This window comes from Podarcis cretensis, assembly GCF_951804945.1.
Source record: "Podarcis cretensis genome assembly, chromosome: 15".
Taxonomy (NCBI): Eukaryota; Metazoa; Chordata; class Lepidosauria; order Squamata; family Lacertidae; genus Podarcis; species Podarcis cretensis.
Window position 1 is genome coordinate 15194834 of NC_137185.1, and position 10739 is coordinate 15205572.

Genomic DNA, 10739 nt, shown 5'->3' on the forward strand with positions numbered 1-10739 from the left:
TTTAATAACACAGAAACATGAAAAGAGTTCTTCCGGAGATGGGCTCATGCAAGCTTTAACCCAAAGCCCTTCCTGTCATCTCCTCCAGGTGAAATTGGTGCAGCACACCTACTCCTGCCTTTATGGGACCTTCCTGGGGAACAGTCCCTGTGAGCGCGAGATCCACAACATCGCCAAGCGCACCTGCTCGGTCTGGTCCCTCTTGAGAGCTGGCAACAAGAACTTCCACAACCTGCTCTACATGCCTGGTAGCGAACAGGTGAGTGGGATTCCCACCCCTGGTGCTGGAGGAGGGGGAGGTGTCCTGCCCTGACTGAGCTTGCTTTTCTCCACCTTCCATGGCAGGTGCTGCACCCCGTATGCCATGTGCGAGCACTGCACCTCTGGACGGCTGTGTATCTCCCGGCATCCTCCCCATGCCCCCTTGGAGAAGAGGGCATGGACCTCTACCTGCCTTCTGGATCCCAAAGCCAGGAGTTTAGCAGCAGGTCTCTTGACAGGTAGGATAAAGTGCCCCTCGTCTTGTGAGTTGCACCAGGGTTTCTAAGGATGCCTGCTTGCATTAGCTGTGGTTTCTGCATTGTAAAGGGTGGGACCAGATGACCCTTTGGGTCCCTTCAAACACTACAATTCTATGATTCTAGGTCTAGAGCATAGCTCAGATTTTGCCATATATTTTCCGTTTCCACTATATACAGAGGGTCTTGTCCAAGGGAAGGTTCTGGTGCTTTCAACCTACTTTGTATTCCATCACATTATCCACTTGTATATTCTGACGTTCCCCACTGTCCTAAAAAATCTTGGAAGAGTTGTTAATGTCAGTGCTTATCAGGAACCTGACATTTAAATCTAACACACCAAAAAAGGACGCTTCTACTTATATGGTGATTTCTTTACTGATTTTTTCAAAGCTTTGGAGAAAGGACCGTATAAGATATATTTTGAAATGCCGAGGTGCATTGTAAGGATTGAATGCCTCTTATCCAAATGGTTGCTGATATTCAGAGGGTCCCCTCAACCTGTTCAGGTTGTATCTCATTCTGAGATACACAGTCTTAATTGCTGTGTACTGAGCATTAACATCTAAGAAAGAGACCATTAGAAACAGTGAGGCCTCTGAAGCCCTTCGGAAAATATCTAGGTTTTTCTCCATTGGCCATAAACACTTGACGTGGGGCCAGAGACTAGTTGGCAGACTGTCAGGTAGTGGGGACAGGCTCTGGCCACTTGGCTGCTTGCGTCCATGCTGAACCCATATCCTGTTTCAGGCTCTACAAGGGCCTCCACAGGCAGAGAGAGATCATTCTCTCCAGTGCCTAAGGTTGCCTTTTGTGGTTCCAGATTACCAAAGACCAGATCCATGGACGATCTTCTTTCTGCCTGCGATCCCAGCAGCTTGCTGACCCGCACATCAAGCGATCCAAACCTGAACAACCACTGTCAGGATGTCAGGGTCAGCCTGGAGCCGAGGCATTCTGGTGCTGAGGAGACGGCAGCTGGCAAAGAGAGTGTGGGAGAGGAACCTCCCCAGGTGCCTCCACAGCAGCAGGAAGAAAAAGAAGAAGTGCACCCCTTGCCTGTTGCCAGCGACGGAAACTCTGACAACAACAGAACTGAGCAGCCACAGACATCACAAGACCATAGAGGGTCTCAGCAATTAAACGGTGTATCTCCCAAGGTAGAAACTGTAAGCAGAGCAAGTCCAGAAGCAGTGGAAGGTCCCTGCCACGCTCAAAACGCTTCTCAGCTGAAGAAGCCTTTGGGGGACGTGACTGGAACAGATGAGCAGCTTGGAAAGTTCCTCTGCAACCATGCAAAAGATGTTGGCCTGGAATCTAACGGCCCCTTGGACCTTGCAGAGCCCTGCTGCCCTGACACCTCCCTCCAGCCTTCAGTGGGTGGCCCCCGTTGGATTCCACCAGCTCCGAGTGTTCCAAGGCAGGATGCTCCTGGATGCCGGAACGAGGAGGAGGATGGCAAGTGTGGCCGCGTCAGGCATGGGGAAGAGGGCAGCCAGACAGGGAAGGCTCAGCCGGAGTTGTGGCGGAAAGGGATCTCTCAGAGCCAGACGAGTGAATTTTCTTTCCTGGGAGCCAGCTGGGACAGCTTTCAGGGAATGGGGACGTCGCTCCCCGGAGGCGACGTGGGTCCCCGGCGGCTCCTCTCTTATGGCTGCTGCAACAAAAGGCTGAGCAGCAGGCACTTCTGGGCCTCTGGACTGTGCCTCAGTGGTCAGTGGCCTTTGAAAGAGAGTGCAAAGCCCCCTGGCTGCTCCAGCCACTCCGGCACCCACTGCACAGGCTATGCGGGGAAGTCCAGCAAGGTGTGGCTTCCTTGCCATCTGAAGCAGGCCCTCGGCTCCAAGCACGCACCACCGAGCAGCCCCTCCCCAGTGCCTCCACTCTACCTAGACGACGATGGGCTCCCCTTCCCAACAGACGTGATCCAGCACAGGCTGCGGCAGATCGAGGCCACTTACAAGCAGGAGGTTGAGCAACTACGCAGGCAAGTGCGGGAGCTGCAGCTCAGGCTGGACATTCGCCATTGCTACCCGCCTCCAGCTGAACCGCAAATGGACTACGAAGACGACTTCGTAAGTGATGGCTTGCGGTGTGGTTTCTCCAGCAGCCCCTGGGGAAGGCACACAATCATTTAATTGTAGATGGGAGGAGTTGAAAGGCCATCAACAACACACCTGCCTCAGAGGCATCTCTGTCTCCTAGTGCGTTCCAAACAGAACATAGCTACAATGCTGTGAGGTTCTGGTGGAGCAGATAAGGTGTACATGCTGCCAGATTCCATTCATGTAGTTCTGAGAATCATGTGTTCCTTGCTTGCGTCTCCTCTTGTCTCTCCCTCTCTTCCTGTTTTCCAACAGAGGCATTCCAGAATTCCCCAGTCTCCTCTGTTCTGTTGGTTGAAGAGGGTCTGTAGCTCAGTGGGGGAGCTCATGATTTGCGTGTGGAAGTCCCGTCCTAGGTTCCATTTCTGGAAACTCAAGTTATAAAAAGATCAGGCAGCTGTTATGGGAAGCACCCTCTGCTTAAGACTCTGGAAAAGTGCTACTGGTTACAGTAGATACTGGGGTAGATGGGACAGTTGGCTTGACCTGACACAAGGCAGCTTCTGATGCCCCTGTGAGAGTAATTATTCCCAACTCACTATTAGGGGATACTGATGTTTCAGGGGGAGGTGGAAATGTGTGTGGTATGTAACAGATTAGCTAATGGCTGTCGTGGCCTTCCTTGCAGACCTGCCTCAAGGAATCGGATGGCAGTGAAAATGAGGACTTCTACTCTGATCACAGTGAAGACTGTCTATCTGAAGCAAGCTGGGAGCCTGTCGATAAAAGGGAAACTGAGGTTTGTTGCATCTCCTTAGTTGGCTAGCATGACATGGGAAGCAGTTGCATGGCTGACATGGGTAGCATGACATGGGAAGCTCAGTATTTCCATTATTATTTTTGTGTGTGTGTGTGTCTGCTATTGCCCCATCCTAGATCTGGTGTTACAAACTGGCTTGCATTTCACTATATCTGGATGTATTAAGGGTTTAATGAACTGTATGTCTAGAAGTACCCCTTACTGTCTACTCTGGACTTCCTAACTGAATGTCCTTCCTATGTTTTGGACTGCAACTCCTATTATCTTTGACCAATGGCTGTGTTTACTGGGGCTGATGGGAGTGCTAGTCCAAAACTTGTGGAGGGCACCAGGTTGGGGAATGCCAGTCTACTCCAAGGAGCAGTTATTCTCTGACATCCTTTCTGATGCTTGAAAACTCAGCATTCTTCCTATTTCTAGAGAAAACATTCATTTTATCGTTTGCTTTTTCCCATCTTAAACTGTCAATGTGGCCCCTTTCTGAATTGTTTTCTGTGTGTCAAACACTTTTCTGAAACTGGAAGTGCTGGAAACACAGAACTCCAAGCAAAGCTTTCAAATGTGCCCTGACTCTGTATACGAATATCCTTCTAACTAACAGATACACACTGTGATTTCTCTGCAGGTCACTCGCTGGGTTCCAGACCACATGGCCTCACACTGCTTTAACTGTGACTGTGAGTTCTGGTTAGCCAAACGCAGGCACCACTGCAGGTAACGCTTAGCATCTGCTATGACTTTTCCTTGTCAGTTGTCAGTTTTATTTTTCTTCTCCTCAGTTCAGTAACTACATCTCAAATGTTTGTGGTGAATGGAATTTTGAGAAGGATTGGGCAGCAAATTCCCCACTGGAGAGCAGGAGGAATGGTTTCTTTCCTGGCAAGGATGGGACGGTCGGCCAGTGTAATTGCCAACCATTTGCTTAAATGCTTGGAAGAGTGTAGGGTGTTTTGCTCTCAGGAAATTAACAAAGATGTTCACTACATCAGTATTTTTAGATTACATCCTTTATACTTAAAAATTGTATAAACAGTTTGCCTGATGTTATGCTTTTACAAGGAAAATTTAGGATTCTGAGGATGAAAAATTGGATAATGAATATTCCTAGAAAAGCCATTCTTAAAACTCTGTGGGATTACAATCCACTAAGTCCTTTTTTTTGGTTTTTTGCTGATGACATCATTTTCCTGAAAGTACTAAATCAGTGCCTTAACAAGACTGTAGTATTAATAACCAAGATAAAATAATAGGTGTATAAGAAGAGAGCCCCGCTGGTTCAGACCTAGGGGTGGAGGGATGTCTGTGTCTGTTTTTCATGTGTTCATTAATAAGACCATTTTCCAAGCAGTTTTGTCTGCTGCTTTCTAGACATGGGTCCAAGTGGTTTTGCCTTTGCCTCATGGCTTCCCCCTGGAAAACCCACTCCTTTAGTGTTAAGTTAGAACAAATGTTTGTTCTGATTCGGTGATAAACCACAAGTTTCCCTGGGGGAAAGTGGTGGGGCGCACGGACGTGTGGATGAGCCCCTAGCACCAAATGTTGCAGCCTCTTCTTGAAGTGGAGTTGCTCCATCCGCTTGATCAATTTGATTTCCCTTTTCTGAACCTTTTCCAGCCCTTAAATATCCTTTTTAGGCGTGGTGAACAGAATTGTGCACAAGTATGCCAAGTGTGGCTGCACTGTAGAATTCCATAAAGCATGGCAGTATTGGCAGTTTTATTTTCAGTCCCTTTCCTAATGACCCCTAACATGGCGTTCACCTTTTTCACAGCTGCCACACACTAGGTCGACGTTTTCATTGAGCTATCTACTACAACGCCAAGATCCTTTTCCTGGTCAGTCACCACTTGCTCAGACCCCATCAGTGTATATAGAATCATAGTATTGTAGGGTTGGAAGGGACCAAAGGATCATCTGGTGCAACCCCCCTGCCATGTGTAGTTAGGATTTTTTTTGGCCCAATGTATAGAAAGTACAGGTATGTCAGCATACATGAGGAAGCAAAAGGCCTTACAGAAAGGGGGGAAAAGATGGAAAGGGCAAAGATGGAATTCTGTGAGGAGATAGTGTACTGTAAGCAGAGCTGAAATGGAAAGCTTGGAGGACAAAATGAGAGTGGGGATGAAAGGTTTCTGAGCAGGAGTTGTGGGCTAAATCAGCTGTCAGTGCTTTCACCCAGCTTTATGTGAACATATAAAGCGGAAGGTCTCTCCCAGCCCCAGAGATGCCAAGGACTTCCTGCATTCAAACATGTCCTCTGCCGCTGAGCTATGGGCACTCCCTGCAAGCAACTGCTCTTCCATTCCCACTTATAAGCCAGAAAGTAGTGCATAGCAGATGTAAGAAGCTCTGGTTAATTCATGCTATATTCCCAGTGCCCCCACAGAGAGTCTGGTCCTTAGGCCACAGAGGCTACTGAAGAACCACAGTGCAGCAGAATACCTGGGGTTGCTTGGATGACATGGTCTGATCCATTACTGTGCCAAACAAGATAACAGAAGCACCTTCTCTTTAGACAAGATCCTCCCCATACCAGACCACTTTGGCTCCAGGGTCACAGCTGTCCTTGTGTTCTTTTACTCCTTGCCCAGGAATTGTGGGAACGTGTTCTGTGCCAGCTGCTGCCACCTGAAGCTGCCCATTCCTGATCAGCAGCTCTATGACCCGGTCCTCGTCTGCAACACCTGTTACGATCACATCCAGGTATCCCGTGCCAGGGAACTTATGAGCCAGCATCTGAAGAAGCCCATTGCCACCGCTTCTAGCTGAACGCCAGCAGAGGAAAACTTGTCAAGGCCTGGCCTTTTCAACTTGCAGACTGGAAGGAAAGGGGAGGGGCTGCCTCTGCTGCAGCTGAGGAGGTCGGTAGCGCAGCACTTGATCACCAAGCCTTGTATGCACTGTTGGCGATTTTCCCCACTTGGTGCCCCGTGTATTGGAGATGAGGAAATTGGATTAAAGAGTGTGATATGGCCCACCTCATGGTACTGTTTGTGGTCTGAAGACCTGAGGCTAAATCGGAGACCGCGGTGTCTTTACTTCAGAGGGCTTGTGAGGGATGTGGTGCAGATTACAACTGCCTTGTTCCCAAAAGCAATAGGAAGGTATGATCAGAACCAGACCCTCTTCTCCCCCACCTCACAAAGGCAGGCAGGTTGACTTGTGCAAGGAAGAAGAAGACTGCAGCCTCAGAGTTGTACATCTGCAGGAGCTCACTCTGGCTGTGTCTGTCACGTCTCAGTTATGTTCAGCTTGCCAACCACTTCCCTGAGTGGCTCAAGGCCAGCACTAGTACAAAAAGCAGGAGCTGGGGCGGGGACTTCCATACTAAGCAGAGCATCTCTCTCTGCCCCTTCCCTGTGTCTCTTCAGGGAGTAAGACTCTTTGCCCCGGCAGCTGGGCTGTTGCTTGTGGAAAGCAGTTAAGTTTGGCTTGCTATACACTTCCTGCCCTCTGTGGGTTTTGGGCAGCCAGTTCCCGCCTGGCGTCTTCGCAGGAGACACCTCGAGCCTCCCTCGATCTACACCACAGTGTGTCATTCTCCTCCACTCCTTACTGCTGCACTTGTGTCTATTTCTGGTTGCTCTTTTATCCTGAAAACCTGGTGCCTGGAGGGGGCAGTCTGTGTAGGTTTTCTTTACCTCCTGGAATGTGCTGTTTATAGTGTGCTTGAGGGTTTCAGTCCAAAATGCTGCTAATGTTATTTCTCTCTGCACTTAAAAACTGTAGTCTGGAGAACAAAAGTGGGTGGTGGGGGTGGGAGGGAGGGAGGGAAGAATGCCAATTTCGCAAATGGGAGGCGGCAAACACTTGCAGACAGGGACTTCCTGTTCCTGTCACTCAAGAAGCTGCAAGGGGTAATATAAAAGGCCATCATCATCATCATCATCATCACCACCTTCACAAAACTGCTCTCCAGCTCATTCTGACATCAATAAACCCCCTTGTTGGAAATGTCTCTCTTGATTTAGATGCTTCACTTCAGTGACTGTATCAATTACTTTTCCCTAATACTTTCTCTTCCATCCAAACGAGCACTTACATGCTTTACAAAAGGGGAGTGAGATGTGGCCAGCTTTTCATGAGCGCAATGTTCATGATCACTTTATCCTGAAGTGTAGTACATCTGCAGGGGGGGGCTTGTAGAGGGAACAGGATTGTGAGGGTTTCTTCCAGCTGGTCCAAGAGCTCTCAGATGCTCCACAAATAGGCTGGGTCAAGACATCTTGTCTCAAGAATGCGAAAATACTGTCCTCTCCACACTCAGATTGCATTCTTGCCAGCAATCTGTTCCTGGCTGATTTTTTTTATATAAAAAAAACTTTCAGTGAAGTTAGTGGTTCTGTCTACCTTATTCTTTCTTCCACATTTCAGCTTGCTTTTGGTCATAAGCCTAAAAGCCAGCATCATCCTCTGACATTGGATCTCCTTGAGTTGCCCTGTGGCCTCTTTCAAGGAGCAAAAAGAACACACCACACACCTCATATTGCTAAAAGGTGGGATCTCCGATTTTGCCATATTCTGAGCTTTGTCCATGTGAAGTGATGGAAGTAGGAGGAAGAGTTCAGGTTTGGTTCCAACTCATTTGCACAGATGTTGAACAAAAATCCGAAAACAAAAGTAGAATAAGACCCTCCCAAGTCATGGTTAATCAAAACTGCTTTCAGCTCTCATGAATTTGTGTCACTGTCTTCAGGCAAAAAACAACTCCGAAATCAGATCAATAGCTTTGTGACAGGCAATGTGCTGTAAGAAATTCAATACAGTTGAATAAAATCTCTATATTAGTGCTGCTTTGTTGGACCGTTTTATTTAATCATGAGTGAATGAATGATCTTCCTTGAGGAGGATATAACCGGGGCTGCTCTGTTTCTCCTAGGTGAACAAATGGCTTTTCAAAAGAAAAGGTTAGTGGTTAACAGCTTGGAGAGGGCCCTTAATTTATCTGTGTCAAGAGCAGGCTGGGGGCAGTGCCATTATGGACTCCACAGCACTTTGCAGAAAAATAATAATCACAGGACCCTGGCTTGAGAAATTTCCAGCTGAATATTCAACACATGGCAGGCAATGTTTTTATATGGCTTTTCGGGCAAAACAAAGCCATTTAGATAAAATCATTCAAACAGCCTTTGACAACCTGGTGCCCTTCAGATGTTTTGGATAATTGTTCCCATCAGCCCCAGCCAGCTGGTCCAAGGTCTGCATTCCCTCACAGGGCAACTTTCCAGGGGCTGTATGTATGCCAGTGTTGGGCAGGGCCACAGGCAAAAGTGGCTGGAGGAACAGATATGACTCTTCCCTTTGGACAGAAGGGAAGCCATGTAAAAGTCAGAATTTCCACACAGACACATGCTTCCACCATAGCAAGTAAAGAAGCAGTCACAGTTCAAAGGCATATTCCAGACATGCAAAAGCACTGGGAGGCCATTGCTGCAGCGGCATTTTTACAGGAGAGGTTTCCTAACCCATGCCACCAAGCCTGAGTTGACAAATGACTAAAGCATATTTTGGAAAAGCCATCTTAAAATATCCCCCTTTTTTAAAGTGTGGGGGCTCAGACCTACTTGGGAACCCTGCTGATTGTAAGACCACCTGCAGGGCCCTGTGCATTTCATTCATATAAAGCACCTAGTATAGTTTTGGCACTTACATAAATTGGGGTGACAATTCTAAGAGCATGGGGCAAGGTTTGTTAGTTTATTAGTGGAAAGGGGAAAAGCTCTGTACGTGCACAGAACTACATTTATTACATTTAATTATTTTCAGATTTAGGTGGCAATTACAGTTAAGGGTGGGCACCACTAATGTGATGTTCAGACACTATGGTTTATGTATATGCATTTTTTGCATAAGTTGGGAAAGTGTCCTGAACACATGCAGTTCTCCCTCAATCACCAAGTTTGAGAATGAGGAACATAGGAACCCAGCTGCTGTGTTTGGCCAAAGGGGACCCATCAAGTCCAGCATCTTGTTCTCACCATTGATGGTAACATCCTCTAGGAAAAGCCAGCCAGCCACCCATTCACTGGCTCAGAGCACCCTTTTTAATTTGTAAAAGTTCTGGGACTCAGGTTACGTACACATTGAGTTCCTTGGAGGAAAGGGGATATAAAGGTAATAAAAATTGTAGTATCCATGTCAAGTTGTGAGCCAACAGGAATTTTATTCATGTGCTGTGTGTAGTGTATTTTTAGCCTGTTTATGAAGGAGGTGATTCCAAGAGTGCAGAATCTTGTGCTCTTGAGGTGAGGGCAAAGCATCCTTTGTACAGAGGCTCATTTGTTACAACCTATACCAATTTGCTATATGTTAACTATTTCCATGATGCGCATTTGTGTTTATATAGCCAAGGTATATATTAATTGTTTTTGTTTTTTAATGACATTTGCACATGATCTCAGGGAGGGAGTAAAAGGGAACTCTGAAAACCGAGGTGATTATTATTTTAAAAGATGCACTTGTTCAGTTTGCAGAAATAGCACGCAAACGAAGCAAAGAACTGCGAAGATGGGACTTCCGGGTTGGCGCCATCGCCGAATGGCGGACTCCCTCCGAGCTCCGGAGGGAGCCTGCTCGGCAGGGGCTGGGTTCTACCGCGCCGGCGACGCGGGGACCCTCAAAAACCATGGGCGCTGAAACCCATGGGCATGGTGACTCGGCAGGCACCGTTTGCGTCCCCCCGACCCGCGAAGGAGCCTTTTTAAAGGCTGCGAGCGGGTGACGGGGGGGTGGTGGTGCTGTGAGTCCTCCGCTTCCCCCTGCCGAGCGAAGCCGCATGCCATTCGACGGAGAGCGCTGACTTCTTCCATTGAAAATTTGGACTTTAAAAGAATAACCCGTGAGTAATTGGAACTTGGATTAAAAAAGGGGAAAAATTCTTTTTAAATTCGGAGCGAGCAGGGGAGGTGCAAAAAGGAAGTCAGCCTCCCCCCTGTTGTAGAGGAGCTAAAGCAAAGGATTTGACAACTAAGATCGAGTGCAACCTTTTTTTGATAAAATTATTAACTTCGCGATGGAAAATTATAAGACTGGGCTGGAGGAGAAAAGTGGAATGTGAATTAAAAGGCAACCCCCCCCCCCGGAAACCCCGGGAGCGATCCGTAAGAGCGCCGGGAGAGGAGAAATAGAGGTTTTGACAGCTGTCAAAGGAGCTGTCAAAGCGGAAGAACAAAAAGAGAACTTTGTTACGAGGACTTTGCTGGTCACATTTGTTACAAATTGGATATAAATTGTTTAAAACAAGGAATAATAAGTTACTTTGACTGTTGGGTGTGATCGGGAAGGAAACTGAGTTACTATAATCCCTCTAGAGGAGCTGTGGGACACTACAAGTATTGTTGGCATCGAATTTGAATA

General features: G+C 47.5%; 1 protein-coding gene across 2 annotated transcripts in view; it reads left to right on the forward strand.

Moving 5' to 3' along the window:
- Positions 1-8172, forward strand: part of MTMR4 (myotubularin related protein 4) — a 47076-nt gene extending 38904 nt beyond the window's left edge. For both annotated transcript variants that reach the window (XM_079955976.1, XM_079955975.1), the window contains 6 exons: positions 89-259; positions 346-500; positions 1342-2593; positions 3252-3362; positions 4009-4097; positions 5975-8172. In XM_079955976.1, coding sequence (XP_079812102.1) covers positions 89-259; positions 346-500; positions 1342-2593; positions 3252-3362; positions 4009-4097; positions 5975-6152 — 1956 coding nt within the window. In that variant the 3' untranslated portion in view covers positions 6153-8172. The remainder of the gene's footprint in view (positions 1-88; positions 260-345; positions 501-1341; positions 2594-3251; positions 3363-4008; positions 4098-5974) is intronic.
- The last annotated feature ends 2567 nt before the right edge of the window (positions 8173-10739 follow it).